Source organism: Pelodiscus sinensis, chromosome 5 (assembly GCF_049634645.1).
Source record: "Pelodiscus sinensis isolate JC-2024 chromosome 5, ASM4963464v1, whole genome shotgun sequence".
In the NCBI taxonomy this organism is placed as follows: Eukaryota; Metazoa; Chordata; order Testudines; family Trionychidae; genus Pelodiscus; species Pelodiscus sinensis.
The window spans coordinates 113,789,321-113,811,494 of record NC_134715.1 but is presented as its reverse complement, the minus strand read 5'-3'; the positions used below and the strand labels follow the sequence as shown (position 1 = coordinate 113,811,494).

At 40.8% G+C, this 22,174-nt stretch overlaps 1 protein-coding gene across 10 annotated transcripts in view; it reads right to left on the bottom strand.

Annotated features, from left to right (window-relative positions):
* Nucleotides 1–607: 607 nt before the first annotated feature.
* Nucleotides 608–22,174, bottom strand: part of SORCS2 (sortilin related VPS10 domain containing receptor 2) — a 929,896-nt gene continuing 908,329 nt past the window's right edge. For 6 of the 10 annotated variants that reach the window (XM_075930787.1, XM_075930782.1, XM_075930789.1 and 3 more), the window contains 6 exons: nucleotides 21,745–21,870; nucleotides 15,270–15,369; nucleotides 13,021–13,123; nucleotides 8,362–8,519; nucleotides 5,748–5,827; nucleotides 608–5,405 (listed from right to left, as the gene is read on the bottom strand). In XM_075930787.1, coding sequence (XP_075786902.1) covers nucleotides 5,382–5,405; nucleotides 5,748–5,827; nucleotides 8,362–8,519; nucleotides 13,021–13,123; nucleotides 15,270–15,369; nucleotides 21,745–21,870 — 591 coding nt within the window. In that variant the 3' untranslated portion in view covers nucleotides 608–5,381. The remainder of the gene's footprint in view (nucleotides 5,406–5,747; nucleotides 5,828–8,361; nucleotides 8,520–13,020; nucleotides 13,124–15,269; nucleotides 15,370–21,744; nucleotides 21,871–22,174) is intronic. The other 4 variants (XR_012904391.1, XM_075930785.1, XM_075930784.1 and 1 more) reach the window with 4 other exon arrangements.

Genomic DNA, 22,174 nt, shown 5'->3' with positions numbered 1-22,174 from the left:
ATCACCCTCTCACATCAATTAATACCTGACTCCTCTAGTACTTCCATTTATTTTAGTGTGACTATTTGAGGAGAAATGGATGACTCAATCTGAAGACTGTTTAAGGAGTAAAGAACTATTCATCATTCTAATATAGAAGCATTTTACCTTCTCTGTAACCTGGTGTAAATGACTAAAAAGGGGCAGAGCTGCAATGAACCGGGTCCCAAAAGTATCACAGACACACCTTGGAGTTTATGGGGGGGGGTTATTTTTGAGAAGTTTACTGATACAATGAAAGAGGAGGTTTTATAAACCTCTCAGATACGTTTGTGAGTATGCTGCAGCTTACGACGAGGAAAGCGTTTTAAAACTGAAACAAACTTGCCTAAAATCAGCCACAGGATGCTGTTCCACATAATGCAGAAAGGAAATCCAAAATGGCAGCCCTAACCCTAGGTATTTATTTAAGAATGCCTCATCGAGAAAAGTGAAGGCAGTAAGGAACATTCTAGATCATTCTAGAACTCAAGACACTTAGCATTTTAAGTAGATGAGGCCAATATACTGCCAGTTTTGCTATTACAGTCTTTGCTATATTCCAGTAGATGCCAACTGTGAACTGAACCCATATTATAAAGCCTTTTACTCATTAACACTGCAGAATGCAAATAAATTTAACACATTAGTTAGCCGTGGGCAGATGAGCAAAATCAAAGGTGATGTCACAATGCCGATATGCAACAATAAACTGTCTTAGAAAGTGTTTTCTTTTTAACACTATTACACCTTTGTATGGAGCTACTGATTTCATATTTATTCATAACCTTTTAAATTATCATTATTGTTATGATGAAAAGAAAGAAAAAGGGAATTAACTACTAATACTCTACACTTATAGGCCTTTCTTTTGGAGGATCTCACACAAGGAGCATTACATTTAGGCTCACAATATCCTTGTGAAACAGATTAAGGATTATCATCCCCATTTTACAGATGAAGAAATTTAGGCTAAATCTATACTGGCACTTTACTGAACCGCAATTTTCTGGCACAGGGCATGACTCTCCCCTTGTTTCCGGCCTCTAAGCACAGCAAGTTACAGTACTGGAACCACACTCTCAGGCTATGTCTGCACTGCCCCGCTCTTGCGGAAAAACATATGCAAATGAGGCTAAGTGTGGAATATCACTGCCTCATTTGCATCATGAATGAGGCTCCGTTTTTGCACAAGAGGTTTTTGTGCAAAAAGGAGCCATCTACACAGCTCCTTTTTGCGCAAAGCCTCCCTCTTGCACAAAAACTGTTCTTCTGCATTTTTTCCAGAAGAATGGCTCTTGTGCAAGAGGGGGTTTTTGCGCAAAAGCCTTTTGCGCAAAAATGAAACCTCATGAATTATGCAAATGAGGTGCGGCAATATGCTTAGCCTCATTTGCATATGTTTTTTCCGCAGGAAAAAAAAACAACAAATGGTCTGGTAGCACTTTATATATAGCTTTATATACTTTAAATATAGCTTTATCATGAGCTTCATGCCATCTACATGTTTTGTTAGTCTATAAAGTGCTACCAGACCATTTGTTGTTTTTTTACAGTAATTAGCTACTCCCCTCATGGAGGTGGTTTACATAGAGTGCTGAGAAAGCTCTCTCCCAGTGCGCCTGCTGTGGCCACACTTTAATTTTAGAAGTGTAGACAAAATTTCAGGTTCACATGGATTAAGACCCAGCTTTTTAAAGCTACTTAGGTACATAATTCTCATGACCGTAAGCATCTAAATATATTGAAAATCTGGGCCTAAATGACTTGCCCAAAGTAATTCAGGAAGACTGACACAGGAATAAAACCCAGATCACCTATTTCTTGTTCTTGAGTTTAACAGTGTCTTTCCTCACTTAGAACTTAATGCAATTACAAGCGTTTGTGTGTGTGCGCGCACGCCTCTGTGCATATTTATAGAAGTGTGTTTACAACTATATATACACACATATATACAAATATATTTTTGTGCATTTGTCTATCTCACTGTATAAAGAGATACAAAAGAGTGTGGGTGTATACTAGGGATGTAAGAGTTTAACCATTTAACTGGTTAAACCTTATACTGCAGAGCCTGGAGCTCCGGATGGCAGCCATCTCCTCTGGAATGGGGCCAACATCCACCTCCCGGTGCTCACCAGCTCCCGCTGCCTGCCTGTTCCCCAGGAGCTGGCTGCGTTGCGGGCTCTGTAGTATAAGTGAATCCACAGCACATGTAACTGTATAACTGCTAGTATTTGTAATGGATGTGGTTACTTTTTTAAAACCTTTTTTACATCCCTAGTGTATATACACTTCTTCCCTTTAAAAACAAACATGCTCCCATGGACACAGTCAAACAGATTCAAAACCTACTACTGGTTGGTTTTTATTTAAATGAAAACTCATACTTGTACTGCATGGAAATGACATTCTCTCATTTTAGAAAGAATCCTTTATAAAGACATTCTGGTCAGGAACTCCAAAGGCCTGCTTTATTATCTACTGGGTATTATTTACACAGACATAACAATACTGAAAACGCCTCAGAAAATAGTGCCTCACCACATTTGTGCATCATGTTATACCAGCCTCACAGGTTCAACAATTAAATTAATTAATGTTGGAAAATGCTGGGAAAATTCCAAGCACCACACATAAGTGCTAAGGATTAATGGTAAAGACTGGTAGAGTCTTGCACAACAGTTCAATATTATGCTTTGCAGCAGGAGTTTCCTGCCAACAGGAATAATGAATCAAACTGTTGTAAATGTATAAAAATAGCTGTCAAAGCATAAAATTGGTGTATGTGAACTAATCCCTATAATTCCCTTAGCAATTAGGTAGACCAACAAAAAGACCCTCATACAGAAGTTTAATTCTTTACATTATTCAAAAGTTAAATAGTCAACCAATTTTTAGATAACCAGTTTCCTGTCCTGGTCATGTCAACAGCTTTGAATTTACTTCCCAAGAAAAGTGGTTTACAATATTATTTCTATTTCACTTTCCCTAAAAGCCGTAGTGAAAAAGCAAGCCGCTGGTACACCAGTCATGAGGGCATAATCTCAGTAAATCCAGGATTTAGATATTAATGGTCGAATGGACTGTGTCAGAATTATACTTAGTCCTACACACAGCACTGTCAACTCAAGTTCAGTGAAACCTTTGTCATCCAGCACTCTGTTAACAAGAAAACTTTGTTAACTGGCATTGCCCCCAGCCACAATACTGTCACATCTTCAGGCACACAGGCCTAGCTTGGTTTACCATGACTGGTTTAACAATTTTTTATTTTATCATCTTTAACTCAAAACAGAAATGTGACACCAACTGCCTCACACTACAAAACTATTAATATTAAAAACTTGAGTTTTATTGCCCATTGGTTTTTCCTAGGTTGATGGGACCCTCAGATAATCGGAATTTTTAGATAACCAGAATGCCTTAATCCCTGAGCGTCCTGGATAACACAGGTTTTACTGTATTTCCTCTCTCAGTGGATTAGTTCACTGGATGAAATTTTGTGAGATGGTTACAAACAGATCTTTTCTTGAGGAGCTAGCATGTACTTCCCATTCTTTTCAAATGTTCCCATCCACTTTCATACTGCTAATTCCTAAACTTGATTTTCTTGTGCTTTACACAGATTGTGAGCTTTGTATTGCCACACAGAAGGTGGCATGCTAATGTGTTGTTTCTGAAAAAAGCATATTCCATGATATCATTAATTCCCTGGCTACATGGAAGAGCAACCTACTGCATAGGAGAATTTTTAGAAAGTGCCATTCTGTCTTAGCGGCATGACTACTTGTTTATTCACAAGTATATAGTTGACTAACCACTTTAGGGAAGGTGGTACGGACACTTGGTTACAAGCATTAGCACAACATTCAGTGAGTAAAAAAGAGCTAGTCATCTCTTGTTGAAGGCAAAAGGTGAAAAGATTAAATAGGTTTTCTGAGAGAGTCCTAATTCCAGGCAGCTGTGATACATGGGATGCCTAACATTTGGATGAACGATGCTGTGGTTCATTTCCTACACAAATCCCTAAACCACCCCACGTACAAACAACCTGCAAGAAGGGAGGATAAACAAACTCCGACCTGACCCACATGCCTTTCCCAAATTGGCTTTGTTGACAATTCCTCTGTAGTTTCCTGCAGAAATATGGCCTCCTCAGCGAGGAGGGAATAAGAGTGACACCTGGCGGCCAAACTCAGAAACTGCAATCCCTAAAATTGCATCTGTTCCCTGCTACTATCCTTCCTGATTGTCAAACATATCCAGCATGGTGAAATTCAGCTGGGAGTTTGCCCATCCTTACATTAGAGGCAGGAACTGAACACAAAGGGAAACTAAGTATCTATACAACAAAAGTTTGTGGTGTGCTGCACTGACATGGGGGGAGGGGAGGAGGGAGAATTCTTACATGTATCGGGCTGCCGCCCTCAAAATAGAAATTTTAAAAAAACATACAAAAGCTACTTAAAAGAGGTATTTACACTTTAAAAAGAGAAAAAGGGTCAGGCAGTCAGAACTGCTAATTACATAATAACTGGTCTTGCAACTGCCAGGATGGAGGTGCTCAAGTTAGATGATGAGAGAGAAGCAACTTAAACTGGCCTCTAGAAGTGAAGGCACCTGATCTGGAAGTAGAATCAAGCTAGTGGGTTTTCTTGGGTGGGATGGGGGAGAAGTGCTGGGGGTTTCTTAGGACTCATTTTACTTGCAAGAAGATACATCACTTCTTCAGTTTATAGCAGGGACTCACATAGTGAGCTGATGCTCATTAGGCTGTCCCACACATTTTAAAGGTAAGAACTGGAATTGAAGAAGAGCTAAGGAGTTCCTTTGTCTCCTGGCTCATTCCTCTCTTAGTGCTGAACCAGACTGAGTCGTCACAGCCTTTTAAACAAGTATAAATGTATAGCAGTCAAGCAGCCATGTTTGCACTAGTCACTTGTTTTTAAAGTCAATTCTTCAGGGTTGTTAAATTTCAGCCTTCCATTGCACACCCTAGCCAGTAAAAAGAATTCAAGTCCAGTCCTCCTAAAGCCAAACATAAGGAACATATACAGAAATGAGAACATTTGGCATCCAGTGTGCCTAGGGCTACAAATCTGCTACCTTACGTTGAGTTTGAATTGTAACAAATTCCCAGTCTATAGTCTTCCCCCCCCCCCCCTGGCAACAGATGATGGACATCTGTATTTTCAGGACTGTCTAAGAACCTACTTTCCATCAGCAGGCACAGCCATGTTTGCAACTTGGTGACATCCCCAGGGAAAAATTAAAAGATACAGAGAAGAGTCTTTCGGTTTTTGTGTTCAGCTGTAAACATCAGCTAACCAGGTAACTGTGCATCTCTCTGGAGTTAATGCTCAAAACCACGCCTGAGTGATTGCCTAAAAAATACAAAAACAAAAAACTAACATTAGGATATTTTGGGCATTTTACTATGCATTCCCCTTTTATTGCAGAGACAAGTCAATCTAATTAGATGGTGGTCTTATCAAACAACAGTTCAGGTGCAGGTGATGCAGCAGCTCAGTGTACCTACAGCATACTTTCTACTTGAGTGCTTTAAAGTGCCTGCTCATGGTGGTTGGTAGTGAATTCCTAGTGTTTCCATCCCAGTGACAGCACAAGATAGTTCTCTTTGCAGCTTAAAAAGGTGTAGTTGTCTTGAGGGGAGCAGGTGAGGGAGGAGAATGGAACCTGAACCTTCCATTCAACATGCCACTGACCTGGGACTGGACACTGACCGGCATCAGCAATAAGGGTATTCTGTAGCTGTTCAAGTTTCCACCTCTCCCAGAAGGAGTCACTGCAAGGAAATGGAGTTGAGGAGTCCCAAGGTGGGGGTTGCGATAAAGTAGGCAACATAAAATATATAGAAAACAAAAAAAGTGGATGGGTGAGTTGGGAAATACTGTACTGTGACAATTCAAGAGTTATGAAAAAAGCAAGAGCAAACAGAAAACTAGGTTTATAAAACTCTGCTGTGCATAGAGAGGAGGCTATTATAGTGATCTAGCGTGTGGGGAAGCCATCGGAATAAGCAGGAATCTCTGTAGTATATGAGCCATCTGCAAATAATATCATGAAACAGAATTTAATATTTCAGTAGGGATGGTGATATGCTTCATACTTTAGCCAGACAAAACAGCACAATATTGAGATAACTAGGGAGATTTCCTAAGTGGCCTTTTATGTTATTGAAACTACAGGAAAATACTGTAAATACCAAAAAAGTGCAGGGTGTAGAAGTCATAAGAAAGAAAAAGTCATATGTCTGAAAACTGTCTGGCAGCTGATAAACAGAGATGGCTCTGACCTACGGACATGAGTTCTTCCTGTTTCACTGGATATCTGCTGATACCTTGGTAGAATTACAGGTCCCATTCAGATGTGCATTTGTTAATGGTCTAACTTAAGTCATTCTCGTTGGTAGGTCTTGGTCCTCAATCCTTTACTCCTCATTCAAGCAACATTCTTACTGAATTCAAGGGAAGTTTTATGTAAGTAAGGAATGCAAGATCAGACCAAATATAGCTTATAATGAATTATTTTTAAAATGGACTGTAAACCAGGATAGAAATTCTTCATTCCCATGTCCTTCTTCCTAAGCAGACACATACGAATAAATAGCGAGAGAGATTTCACAAATTCAGAAGGAAGATTGTGTTTGTAGAGTACCTGATGCTAAGGGGTTATGAGAGATTCTCACTAACTCCAGAACCCGGAAAGTGCCTCCTTGGTATTCAGGACTCTATTCTAGAGATGAGATCATTGAAACAATCTTGTCATGAACCATCATTTTTGTTACTCTGGATGACATGTCACACAGTACAATTCTGGTAGGGCTTTGTAGTATAATCAAGATTCTCTTTGAAGGGTTTTAATGAAACTATAATGACTTTAGTGTGTACGATTTGTTAAAAAATGTGCAAATCTGGGCAAAAACAATTTTGTATGTGAAATGTGTTTTTTCCCTTTCATCAAAGGTCAAATCAAAACAAGTAGTACCATATGGTTCAGATAAGGAAAATAAAAACAACAAAAGACAATTAGAGATAAATAGTAAGAATAAAAGAAAAAAAAAAGGACTTCTGAGATGTCTGCCCTATATGGCTGATATTAGGTTTCCATGTGGGTTCATGAAACCATTTAACCTCACAGTTGTCTCTACCACCATTTCAGACAGTTTTACAAACCTGAGATTTAGGGTCAGATTTTCCATTTTCACAGAGTTGTCAGAAACAGCACTAGATGACTAGACGATCTTCCTTTGTGTGCTACACACTCAGGCTATGTGTACATTGGCAAGATTTTGCGCAAAAACTTGCCGCCTGTCTACACTGGCAGGGAGTTCTTGCACAAGAACACTGACGTTCTAATGTGTGAAATCTGTGCTTCTTGTGCAACAACTATGATGCTCACACTCAGGAATTTGCCCTTTTGCGCAAGAGCTCTTCCAGAAGAGGCCAGTGTAGACAGGCAACCTGAATTTCTCGCGCAAGAAAGCCCTATGGTTAAAATGGCCATCAGAGCTTTCTTGCGCAAGAGAACATCTATACTGGCATGGATTCCCTTGCACAAAAACACATACCAGTGTAGACATTCTCTTGTGGAAGAGTTTTTGCGGAAGAGTTCTTCTCTGAGAACGCACCAGTGTAGATGTAGCCTTAGACTGCTCTTTTCTCTAAATGGATTTGGTGGAATTTATAGGCTCTCTATATAACATCCAGCAGACAACATTCCTGTATATCACAAATTGCCTAGATAAGCACTTTAAATCACTTGCTCTAAGAGCCATTCATAAAAGGTTCCTGAATGGGAAGTCTAATGACTGTCCACTGGATTCTGGCGACATAGGACTCAAAATAGGATGAGCTCAATGAAGTTTTGTATTTGGGAATTAATTTCACATGCCTAAAAAAAGAACACCTTCCTTACAATCTACCACGCATTATGGAAACATTCATTTTACATATAATATCTGTCTAAAATTCACTATACTTAGAATTCAGGGCATGCATAAGTTAATTTAAATGCTAGTAAAGTTCAATAATTATGGTCTGTGCTGTTTATTGTTTTATCTTCCTAATGTTCACATCATATGTCTCATGACATATTGTATATTTATATGGCATGTCATTTAACAGAATAAACTGAATTTAAAACAAAACAGAGGATAAAAATAGAGGATAAAAAGTTTTTTTCTTGTTAGCAGTTTACCATTCAATGTCCCCTGAAGTGGAGTATAAAAATGAAAATTCTCAAAATGCAAACATTAAAAATAATTTTAAAACAAAACAAAATACTAATTGAGATGTTAATAAGTGAAGGTGAAGTTACCTCTTGCGTTACCTAGCGTTTGAGAATCCAGATCATCATCAATAAACTCCTCACCCTGGATGATGTTCTGGGTGTCCTCACTGTGATTAACAGGACTGGTCATCTCCTGTTCTTTCTCATTGTGCATCTGGGCATAGACATTTCTGCCTGGCAGTTTCCTAAATAGCACAGGAAAAAAATATCCTTTGATGGAATTTAGCTTCATGCCGTATACAACTGATCATATTATTCTCACACCCCTAACGAAAAATTCTATAGAATTAAATAAAGAATAATGTCTCCATTGAATTTTTAAATTCATCTATAGAACTCTTTCTATTGGATTTTAGAATAACAGCTATAGATTTCCTATTACAATCTACAGGAGTCCATTGGTTTTACCCTGTTACATTTTATAGGAATTTAATAGATGGTATCATGAACTTGCCCGGTTTTGATAAAAGGATTTCTATACAAACAGATTTTGTTGTTTATTGTTCACATATTTAGCGGAGTCCCAGTAGCTACAATTTTTTCATCAAATTAAAAAAAAAAACTCTGTTGAAAACATGAATAAATTACAATTTCCTTTCTAAAATGTCTTTCATAGAAAGCTGATAAAACATCATTTAGGCTGCAGGCTTCTTGTGCAAGAAGCTTTTTGCGGAAGAGTTCTTTCGCAAAAAGGCATGTGTGGATGGGAAAAAGGACGTTTTTTCAGAAGAAGAGGAAAGAGGAAAAAGCACAGGTGCCCTGGTGGCCATTCTGTCCATTGCAATCACAGCTTATATGCGAGAGAGCGTCCATTCAGTCTGGACACTCTCTTTCAAAAAGGTAGATCGTTTTGTCGATGCACTTTTGCAGTGTGGACACTCTTTCGGAAGAAGTTTTTTTGGAAGATCTCTTCCGAAAAAAGATTCTTCCAAAAGAAGACTGTAGTCTAGACGTAGCCAGATTATGAGAAAAGACAGATATTTCTCTTCTTGTGAAGACTCAAATGCACTCCCACTAAAACAGGCAAAATACTTACATAGAGGAACCAATAATCTAATCTAGTATGATGAAACCTATGTTCCTGCTGTGGAAAAAAATGATTTCATCTCTTCTGCCAGTGACAAATACAGGTTAAATCCCTCTCAAGCGGACACCCTTGGGACCTGACTGGTACTGAACCAGAGAATTTACCCAACCACAGGAGGTCAATATTGTCCAGCAGCATTACGAACACTTCCACTGCTTACTGTGCTCTTAAAAGACATTTGGGGTAAATTAGAGCCAAATAACAGCACAGAACACTGGGAACCAGGACAGGTGGCTATAAACAAACTGTATTGTGTTGCGAGAAACTTGACTACATGAAAAGTGAACATCCAGCTAACTAAAATCATGTTAGACCAAGGATGTTGCCAGATCAGAGAGTACCGGATTGGAGAGATTCATCCTGTACATGATAGTTTTGATGTGGGTGAAATATCGTTTTCTTGCTCTAGCCTTTGTGTGGTGGATACTATGCTGTTTGTCTGTATTACTGCATAATGCCCCACATCATGGAAGCCTATGCAAAGTGCAGCTGAAGAGATGAAGAAAGAAATTCTAATAGGAAAAACACAAACATAAAAATGCATTGGAAAAAAAAGAAAGAGAGGGATTTTCTTTGATTTAATTATATTTAATAAAGATAGCATTTCTTTGAAAAACAATGTGTATTCTGGATCCTTGCTAGATAAGAGAGTCACTGGAATTTTCCAGCTGCTTCATGCTGTTCCAGAGAAAGGATGTGCCCTCCCATCCCAGATCGTTTAGCCTCTGAAATATTCAGTTTTGTTCTGTGAATTGTTTCTTCCTTCAGCAGCATTTGCTGCCAAGGAAGCCACCCTTTTGTTTCATTCCCATCCCATAATAATGAATATTTGACAAAATTCTGGACTAACATATTGTTTGTTAACCACTATCATGAAAAAAAATAGGATACGTATTTGTAAAGTATATAACATTAAAAGTTTATTAGGAAGTATAGGTTGAACCTCTCTAGTCCATCACTCTCTGGTCCAGCAACATCCGTGGTCCGGCATGATTTTAGTGAGCCAGACGTCCACTTATCATGGGTGTGGTCAAGTTTCAGGCAATTCCATAAAGTTTATTTGCAGCCACCTGTCCTGGGTCGCAGTGTTCTGTGAAGTTATTGAGCTCTAATTTACCCTAAATGTCTCCTAAGAATCCAGCGAGCAGTGGAAGAGTTGGTAATGCTGCTAGACAATACTGACCTCCCATGATCTCGCACATTTTCTGGTTGATACGGTCTAGAGAGGGGCTGTTACCAGTCAGAGCAGCCTCTGTCTGTGGCAGGCTTGGGAACCCCACAGGCAGGGGCTGCTCTGACTAGGATTGTGGGGGAAGTGAGAGCGCAGGACCTCATAGGTGAGCCTCTGCTTCAGGTTGATTAACCCGTTTCTAATCATCTCTGTCTTTTAGAACCTGCTTTGGTGGATCACCTGCTGTCTATTTTGGAAGAATCCAATTTTGCCGGAAGCTGCATGTTGCTGCTGATCCTGCTCTGGAGTATGATTTGTTGAACTGATGAATTACAGGAGTTAAAGTCATGTTACAATTCCTAGCATTCCTACAGTTGTCCTCTGCAATAACTGTCCCATTCAGAAAATAAGTCACTAGGACATTTTAGAAAGGAATCAAGATGAATAAAATTACCTTTTTCTTAAATATGGTATATTTCTTTGTCTGTTGTCAAATTGTCTGCAATTTAAGGGCTAATAAAGAGGGTGTAAATCACAATCTCTCATAAAAGATTTCCCCAACGAGTTTAATAATCATGTAATACAAACAGATAATCCCCGATGTACTGCAAATGAAATAGTATTATTGTATCTCATAAACCATTTCTCTGATAATTTATGTTGCTCTGAGAATCCAGAATAGTTAAATGGATTTTTATTATCTATTCAGCTGTTGATAGAGTTTGATATTAAATTCTGTTTTTCAGCCTATAGGATGATAAGTCATAAATATCAAGAAACTTAAGATTCCACAGTTGAAAAGCCAAGAGGATCTTTCTATATGAAAAAAGTGCCTCTGTCAGAAGATAATATTTTTGCAAAGTTGAACTCTTAGTTAAATGCTGTTTTCTTTCTGTTGTTACTAGCTTAGGGTATGCCTACACTACCCTCCTAGTTCGAACTAGGAGGGTAATGTAGGCATACTGCACTTGCAAATGAAGTCCGGGATTTGAATTTCCCGGGCTTCATTTGCATAAGCGGGGAGCCGCCATTTTTAAAACCCCGCTGGTTCGAACCCCGTGCAAGCGCGGCTACACGGGGCTCAAACTAGGTAGTTCAGACTAGGCTTCCTATTCCGAACTACTGGTACACCTCGTGGAAGCCTAGTCCGAACTACCTAGTTCGAGCCCCATGTAGCCGCGCTGCACGGGCTTCGAACCAACGGGGTTTTAAAAATGGCGGCTCCCCGCTTATGCAAATGAAGCCCAGGAAATTCAAATCCCGGGCTTCATTTGCAAGTGCGGTATGCCTACATTACCCGCCTAGTTCGAACTAGGAGGGTAGTGTAGACATACCCATAGCATGGTAGATAGTCTATTCTGTAAAATATTGTTATTTTAAATAAAAATCCATCTTGAAATAATAATGGGCCAAATCAATAGGCATTTTCACTGAATAAGGGCTGCAGATATTGTGAAATGACAATAAATGTTTATTCCCAGGCTGCTCAAACCTGAAGGTTTTTGAGACCCTTAAAAACAGAACTAAAATCAGAAGCATGGTCAAATAATAAAACAAATACCTAAGCCAGAATTAAAATACCAGTAACATGTCACCTTCACAATAATGAATTCACCCCAATAATCAAATGTAGAATAAAAATCTCTTAGAGTTATTAAAAGAGTAAGTATTTGCTTACATAACGTATGTGATAGTATATTAGAGAGGAGATGATATCACATGAACTCTATTCTTACTTATTTCTATCACAAACATGCCCGTCAACAAGAGAGAGAAATGGGGGAAACTGGCCTGGGGTTTGGTGATCCAAAAGGACCCAGGAGTCAGATTCCTGGCTGCTGTTGACATTATTGCAGCGGTGGGGGTGGGCTGAGCCCAGGCCCCTTAAAATGCAGCCAACACCCCAAGCAGTGCACTCCGGGTAGCACTGAAGGGCTGGCAGCTGAGCCCCTCCCCTCCATCTGAGGCCCTTCCCCTTCTGGGAGCAAGGAACCCAGATGCTCAGCAATTCTCTCAGCTAACCGGATCGCATATGGATACTCTTAACCTGAGCAGCACCGTTTTGGTAATCAAACCTCTAACACATTCAAAGAGAAATTCCACATCGTTTTGTTTTCTTGGTAAGAAATTAGACTCGTGGATCAATTAATTGTCCAGGTTCCCTAGGTTACTCATTACTCTTAAGAGTAGATAATTAGAGATATATTTTAGAATGGCTATTTTTGGTGGTGGCATTGAGGCAAGCTGAATGGTTCCTGCATTGCTGCTGCATCAGTTATAACCTCGATGTCTGAAAAGCTCAGAAAAACCCCACTGGTCTTTAAAAAGCTAGAGTACATTGCTTCAAAAAAGGCTAGTTTTCAAGTGATATGTAAATTTTCTGACATTTGAACAAATTTAGTTCTAAAAGTAAATAAGCTTTACTTGCCTTTTAAACTTGTAGAGAATGAAGGCTCCAATTACAACTAGACAGATAACAAAGAGAACCACTATTGCCCAGTATCCATTGCCTCCACCAATCCTCTGAGAGTCTGAAATGAATAGTAAAGAATAAAATTGTCAGACACGTAAAACATAATTTGTTGGTCAAAAGTCAACATGGTTTCTGTAAAGGGAAATCATGTCTTACTAATCTATTAGAATAGTAATAGAGAGGTAGCCGTGTTAGTCTGATCTTGCTGAGACAAAAGGAAAAACTATGTAGCACTTTAAAGACTAACAAGATGGTTTAATAGGTGATGAGCTTTCGTGGGCCAGACCCACTATGATATGAGGAAGTGGGTTTGGCCCACAAAAGCTCATCACCTATTAAACCATCTTGTTAGTCTTTAAAGTGCTAATCTATTAGAGTTCTTTGAAGGGGTTAACAAACATGTGGACAAGGGGGATCCAGTAGATATAGTGTACTTAGATTTCCAGAAAGTCTTGACAAGGTCCCTCACCAAAGGCTCTTGTGTAAATTAGGTTGTCATGGGAGAAGAGGGAAGATCCTTTCATGGATTGAGAACTGGTTAAAAGACAGAAAACAAAGGGTAGGAATAAATGGTAAATTCTCAGAATGGAGAGGTGTAACTAGTGGTGTTCCCCAAGGGTCAGTCCTAGGACCAATCCTATTCAATTTATTCATAAATGATCTAAAGAAAGGGGTAAGTAGTGAGGTGGCAAAGTTTGTGGACGATACTAAACTGTTCAAGGTAGTCAAGACCAAAGCAGACTGTGAAGAACTTCAAAAAGATCTCAAACTGAGTGATTGGGCAACAAAATGGCAAATGAAATGTAATGTGGATAAGTGTAAAGTAATGCACATTGGAAAAAATAACCCCAACTATACATGCAATATGATGGGGGCTAATTTAGCTACAACTAATCAGGAAAGAGATCTTGGAGTTATCGTGGATAGTTCTCTGAAAATGTCCACGCAGTGTGCAGCAGCAGTCAAAAAAGCAAATAGGATGCTAGGGATTATTAAAAAAAAAAAGGATAGAAAATGAGACAAAGAATATCTTACTGCCCTATATAAAACTATAATGCACCCACATCTTGAATATTGCATACAGATGTGGTCTCCTCACCTCAAAAAAGATATTTTGGCATTGGAAAAGGTTCAGAAAAGAGCAACTAAAATGATTAGGGGGTTTGGAACAGGTCCACAACTGAGGTCCACAATATGAGGAGAGGCTAAAGAGACTGGGACTTTTCAGTTTAGAAAAGAGGAGACTGAGGGGGGATATGATAGAGGTATCTAAAATCATGAGTGGTGTGGAGAGGGTGAATAAAGATGTTATTTACTTGTTCCCATAATATAAGAACTAGAGGACACCAAATGAAATTAATGGGTAGCAGGTTTAAAACTAATAAAAGAAAGTTCTTCTTCACACAGCGCACAGTCAACCTGTGGAACTGCTTGCCAGAGGATGCTGTGAAGGCTAGAACTATAACAGAGTTTTAAAAAGAACTAGATAAATTCATGGAGGTTAGGTCCATAAAAGGCTATTAGCCAGGGGGTAAGGAATGGTGTCCCTGGCTTCTGTTTGTCAAAGGCTGGAGAAAGATGGCAAGAGACACAATTTGCTTGATCATTGTCTTCAGTCCTCCCCCTCTGGGGCACTTGGCACTGGCCACTGTCGGCAGATGGACCTTTGGTCTGACCCAGCATGGTCATTTTTATGTTCTTATGATTGGTCCTACTTTTAGCAGGGGGTTGGACTTGATGACCTCCTGAGGTCTCTTCAAACCCTATGATTGTCAGGGATGGCTCAAGTCAAAACTATCCTTGCTGATAAAATATACTTTTTCAATGTATGCTACCTTCACAGAACACCCATACACGAATACAGAAAACTTCTCAGTCCTCGCCTCTGTTTTTTGTATATTTGAACTGTGAGCCCAAATACTTATATAGACTGGCAAATTGGGAACCCTGATATCTAAGTGTCCAAAACAGTACAGATACAAATTGAATGCACTAAGTGTTTGATAACCTGTCTATTTTAGCGAAAAGGACAAAAATTAGAGAAAAATATTTTCAAGCTTCTAGGAGAGTATCACAAACAAACTTCAAAAACAGTAAATTAAGTTGCGTGGATGGTAAATATTAAATTAATAAACAGCGTAAGAAAACAGTTAATGTGACTCTTCTTTCACACCTCTCAGCAATCTACAGATTGGGGTTTTTACCTGAATCAGAGCTGGCTAACGTCACTAAGACCCAATATCCTCCTCTCAGGAAAAAACTGATGTTATGAGCATTCAAGGCCTGCTTTATAGCAGCTATTCTCTGGAAACATAAGAGAGATAATGTCATGCATCTTCCATGTAGCTCCACTTTGAGAAATTTAGTGCACTAAACTGAGAAACCTCAGAGTGCAATTAACATGGTGAAAACCCCAGAAAATATTTATTGACTGTTTCAATGAGTTGTAATTTAGGTAATTCTGGTTTTAAAAATTATCCAAGTCTCTGCAACCCATCAATTCTGGAAAGTGACATATGTTCACAGCTAAATACCTCTCTCTTTCTTTATGGACCTCTTTAATTTTTCCCCATTATGTAATGGACAGCATTTTATTTACAGGATCTACTGCATGTTCCTGCATTGTAACTTGCACAATGAATATGCCACATTAAAAGGTGCTTCCAACGTACAGTACATATTCTTTTAACTGTATGTAGCCCAAGGTCCAGTGTGCCTCAGCAGCAGCTCGGAGGACTACAAGTTGTGGACTAGAAACTGCAGCATTTTGGGAGAACTTCCTGGTTCCTGACACGATATACTCTCTGCCTCCAGCATGGTCGCAGCAGGAACTAAGCTGGAAGCACCACACAGACTGCATGCAGAGAGGAGGCTGCTGAACTGTGATCCTGTTCTGTGTTTTTTTACAGGTAGGACCAAAAAGGTCTTATAGGGCACCCTAAGTGAAGTTCAAGTAACAGAAGGAGAACATGGACTTGTGGGGCTTAGTTAGAACATGTTTGTAAGGGGGCTTGTGTTGTATGATGTACCCTCTGCTCTCCCTAGGGCAGTGGTGGGCAATAATTTTTTGCCAGGGACCACTTCAGAGATTTTTGAAGTGGCCCCGGGCCACACTGGAAGGAGCAGGGTCTCAAACAGAAGAGTGGGACCAGGATGCTTCTGGGCTTCCCCACACACAGACCATGATTGGTCTGGGGGTAGGGGAGCCCTTTTGCTCCCCCACTTCCCACTAAGCATGCATGCCCCTGGCGGTGAGAGGGGACTTCCCATGCTCCCTCACCCCCAGGCCAATCAGGGCCTGAGGGCGGGGAGCACGTGAAGCCTCCTCCCACCCTGTCAGGAGCTCGCGGTGCTTCTAAGTGCCACATGCTCCTCACAGGGTGCGGGCAGGATGGAGGAAACTTTGTGCGCTCCCTAGTGGGGCCTGGGGGCGGGGGAGCATGAAAAGCCTCCTCCTGCCCTGCCAGGAGTGCATGGTACTTCCACACACTCCTCACAGGGCAGGGGTAGGGCAGAGGAACCTTTGCGTGTTCCTCCCAACCCCAGGCCCTGATTGGCCTGGGGGCGGGGGAGTGGTAGGGCCTTCATGGGCCAGATCAACCAGCTTGGCAGGCTGAATCTGGCCTGCGGAGGCCCTTTTTCCCCACCCCTAAAGGGTCTCAGGAGGGACTGAGCTGGAAGCAGCATGCAGAGAGGAGGCTGCTAAAAAGTGATCATGTTCTGTGGGGTTATTTTATAGAATAAAGTCTATTCCTGGTTGTTTGTCTGAGTGGGTCTGGGCTGAGGTGCACACACACTAATACACAATGCAGAGCATACCAAGGAGCCTCAGGCCTAGTCTCCCAGCATTGTTTAAGAAGTCACTAGGCTTTCCCTATGCCTCTCTGGGATTCAAGATTTCTTACAAAATTTCTATGAGAAGTAACTGTGGCTTGATAGTGCATGGCCTGTCTTGCTTTAATTCATTTATCTATCTCAGGATGGAAGCCAGTTTGTAAGATATTGGTAAGAAGATTCTGTCAAAACAGTTATTTCCATCCACATAGAAACAATTTCTCCTATTTTTCTAATGGGGCCAAAGTATACTAAAATACCATTTTTTGCATTTTTATGGAACAGCCCCATTAAAAGTGCCACCACATCCCACAACTGGCAGACACGTCATCTGGTCTCTTTCTCCTGCTTGCATCTTCAGCATAGGCAATTTCCCAAAGGATCAAGGCTAGCTTTGTAGATTGTTCCTTAGTTCAAAATATTGCTCCCCACAGGATGCCAAATTAGAAGTTTGCATTTATATAGATATGAAACCTTCAGAAGAGGCTCTTTTTATAAGGTTACCTCTTACTGTATTCAGTTTTGACAGGCCTTCACAAACAGTTAGGTAGAAAAGCACCTGCTGTTTCTCTTACAGTATGTGCATGAACTTCAAAGGACAAAACTCTGATCCTTGCACCCACACACAGGCCAAAAATGGTTTCGCTGACTTTAATAAGGCTGCTTGTGGACTCATTGTAAAGGTAACATCATTTGGGCACCTGTTAATGTGTAGGAGAACTCTCCCAGAGATTTAACTTTTGAATCCCCAACTTACTTACTTGGTCACATACTGCTTCCACTACTCTGCTCCAAGTCTGATATGAGGAATAGTTCTGGCAGTTGTATTAACAGCACTTCTAAAATAATGCAACTATGGCTGAAATATATTTACTTAGTCTTTCTCCAACAGAGTTCTATACTGGAACCACCAGCAATTCTCAAGTCACATAAGCATTCTAGATCTAAAAGTAAAAAGTTCTTCCTGCTGTAATTCCTTTGAGAGACAAGCAGGTGAACAACACCTGACATTGAGATCCGATATTTTCAAAGGGATGCCAGTTTTACTCACATTTCAGAGTACAGCTAAAAGGTAGAGCCCCTAAGGACTGCCCAGGCTAATGGACAGACTGAGTGCATTCTTGGAACATGACAACTCCTCAACAAGAATGCCTGGACATCAACTTTCAGAACTGGAGCTATCAGGAGAATAAATGTCCCTTTGGTGAAACATAAAAAGGGGGAATTATTGAAGATCTTGGAGGTTCTCCTCTCAGTTATTTATCAACAATATGCCATAAACATGCACTGTTTGCCACAAGGGACAGCTGGGGTCCTACCAAATTCACAGCCATGAAAAATGCATCATGGACCATGAAATCTGGTCTCCTGGTAACTGACCTTTTGGGTGCTTTCACCCTGTACTATCTCTCAAATTGAGGGGCTTGATTCAAAAGGGAGTTTTAGGGTGTCACAAGATAATTGGGAGAGGGGGGATTATGCCACCTTTATTTTTGTGCTGCCTTCAGAGCTGGGTGGCTGGTGGGGAGTGGCAGCTATTGATCAGGTGCGACCAGCACTGGTGCATAAGTAAGAGTGGCAAAACCATGACATGCCATCCTTACTTCTGCACTCCTGCTGGTGGCAGCTGTGCCTTTGGAGCCGGGCTCCTGGCCAGCAACTGCCACTCTCCAGCTATCCAGCTCTGAAGGCAGCACTATCACCAGCAGCAGCCCAGAAGTAAGGATAGCAGTACTGCACCCCCATACACTTGTGGCCCTCCCACAACTCATTTTTGGGTCAGGACCCCACAATTACAACACCATGACATTTCAGATTTAAAGTTATATGACTGTGAAATTGAGCAAAACAGCCCATAAACTTGGAAGGGCCGTAATGATAACTAAGAGTTTAGCACAACACCCAGTGAAGTCAATGGGGTTCCTTCCATTGACTTTTCTGGACACTGGGTTAGGCCTTAGGACGGTCAGTTTGTCATGGATGTTTTTTGGAAGGATATGTACTGAGTCAAACAGATTTTGGTACCATCACAGAGGTTACAAAAAAATGTGACTTTAAAAAAAAAGTTCACACAGAAATACGCACACACCCGCAGCTTCAGTAGTTTACCTTGCTACATTAAGGTAACGATAGAAGCTTCTAATACCTGCAAGTTCCACACAGGGTGTTTCAGTAGGCCACATTATATTATACACTACTAAGCAAGTTGGAGAGTTGTGGTAGGGAAGCTGCATGTTGTACTTCTTCCCATTGTGTAGAAAAGGTTACCAGAGCACACCCTGTGCTCTCTCTCTCTGGTGTCCTTGGAGGTACTCTTTCTGCTCCTGGTACCTGTATGCCCTTTTGTATGCTTCCTCCCCAGCTGAATGGCAACTGGACATTGCCAGCAACATATAAGTATTATGCAGAATATACAGCTGCTCCCATATTTCTCTTTTCAATCCTGACTTTTGCATCCCTTTGATGCACTACTAGCTTAAATAACTATAAATTAGTTCTTAGGTGTGGACCTTTATCATACAAATTGTGCACTATTAAATTGCTTTCATTTCTAGCCAGTCCTGATATTAAGAATTTCTCCAAATCTTTGGCAGCTCTATGTAGCCTTCATGCCTTTCCTTTTGGAGTATCTGGAAGGGGAGAACAGATCTGACCATGAAGACACTGAGGCAGCACAGAACGTAACTAATGATATTGTTCAAGCTGCCTGAAAACAGATGTCTAATCACAGCTGATATCTGAAGGGAGCTAATCTGAGTAAACCTTGCTATTTTTTAAAAAAACCCAAACAAACAGCAGGGCTATGTCTACACTGGCCCCTAAAAACGGAAAAGTGATGCAAATCAGGTAAGTCAGCATAGGGAAATCCGCAGGGGATTTAAATATCCCCCGCGGATTTAAATAAACATGTCCGCTGCTTTTTTCCGGCTTGGGGAAAAGCCGGAAAAAAAAGGGTCTAGACTGGCGCGATCCTACCTGAGGTAGGAATAAGAGATCCTCCGGAGGATCGCGCCAGTCTAGACGCTTTTTTTCCGGCTTTTCCCCCAAGCCGGAAAAAAAGCGGCGGACATGTTTATTTAAATCCGCGGGGGATATTTAAATTCCCCGCGGATTTCCCTATGCTGACTTACCTGATTTGCATCGCTTTTCCGTTTTTAGGGGCCAGTGTAGACGTAGCAGGACTCTTAATCTGCCTTAATCTATTACTTTTAACTATTGAAAGTGTCTATTCTACATAAACTTGGAACAGAAAGATACAATGTCATCATAAATCGGTATCTTATTCCTTAAAAGGACAAAGTTTAAGACTTTTAAAATGATGACACTCAATTGTCTGAAAGCCACAATTCACAAAGGGCATATTCAAATACAGTGTTTCCTGGAAATTGTGATGTCAGTGTTTCAGAACGTCACATTGAGATGAGAGGGGGAGGCTAAGGATGTTTTTCCTGCATTAGGACCATTCTCAATCCTAATTAATTCAGTTCTGAACGTTTAAAGTTAAGTTAAAAACCATCTGCTTGACTATTCAGAAGCCACATCAAAATACTTTGAGATTTACCTCTTCAAGAGATTCTATGAGTTAGTTGTATTATGACACCCAGGGAAGTTGGCCTGCCTATCAGTAGACATGCTCTGGCTAGATGGATACTGTTTTCTGTTCTCTGAACTCTTAAATTTCTAACATATTGCCCTCCTGAACTAGTCTCTTAAACACTATTCTTAATTGATGACTCCTTTTAACTGATAATGCTTGAAACTTTAACAATGGTGCAGCACTAAGATATTCATTTTATGGACAAAGACATAATGTCATAAGTTATGAATTAGAGATAGGGCCAGCAGATAGGGAGATGGGGGAAAATTAATATTTGAGCTTCACCCTGTTGCACTTAAAACTTTTTGCTCCTGTTGCCTCAATATCTAAAAAAAAGCTGCCTGACTATTAAAAACCACCAGCTTTACATGGCACTCTTCATGTAATACCGGGGTGAGCAAAAGGGCCTCCATGGTCCAGATCCAGCCCGCCAAGAGGATTGATCTGGCCACAGAGGTCCTGCTGCGCCCCTGCCCCTAGGCCAATCAGGGCCTAGGGACAGCAAGTATCCTGGCCCCGCCCCTTCCGTCTGAGGCTCCGCCCTTTGAGGTGGCCTGGGACCACTTCAAAAATTTCTGAAGTGGCCCCCCCTGTCAAAAATTATTCCCACTCCTGATGTAATAAGCCAAATCCTAAAGCCTTGAGTCAGTAGTATCTGAGATCTAATGTGCTGAAGTTAGAGAGAAGGATTCCTCTCCCATAATAAATAATGTTACTGTTCTAGATATGCGGTTTCCATTCCAGATTAGAAAATGTAATCTACTGGATCACTATAGACCAATGTGTTATCACTGTTGTTCCAAAGGTAACAGACAAACATTAGCCATCCCTGAGAAATATTTATGCCAACTGGGGCTGGAATATTCAAATAGTCACAGTTTGGGGTACAAGTTGGTACAGTGACACTGTCCCTGGAACAGCTTGGAGAGGAATCCAGGGACTGTGGCATATTCCCTACTGTAGGGCATCCCACATTATGGATTGGACTAGAGGAGGAAGAACATCCATGGCCTGGTCTTTACCTACTGCCTTTGGGGTAGATTCCATCCCAGGGTTCAAAGGGAAGGAACACTCTAAGTACAGGGATTGCAACTGCTGCTAGCCATTACATGGTTCGTGACAGGAAGGAGTAGGGTGGATGGCATTTTGGTGCATAAAACCTAACTCCTAATATCAATGAAGCCAGTGGGACTATCACCACTGATTTCAATGGGATGAAGATTTGAGACACAGAATGGTCTGGCTACCTTATCATTAGTTATACTTCTCTTCTGCTTTGGCTGGTTTGTTGGAAGCAGCACAAGCAAATCAGCAGTTGTGGGCAGACCAGGTTTCACCACAGTCACCAGTGTTTCTTCAGGGATATTCGTTTCCTGCAGAGACAAAGAGATGCAGAGATGTACCAGCCTGTATGCTAACTTTATGCCACCATCACCAGGACCAGATTAACTCTTCTGGAAGCCCAGGGCTATTAGATTTGGTGAACCCTGCCCCAGGATCTTGGAGGGGGCCAAATATGAGGAGTTCAGCATGTACCCAACACACCTAGTGGGTGTGGTTCACTGTCTCATGTAGTGGCACTTAGCCCACTAACAGCAGGAGACAAGAATGAGCAAGTTCTACAGCCTAAGCTAAGAGCCAGCTGGCTATATAGCTCAAGCTGTAGTGGCTCCTAAA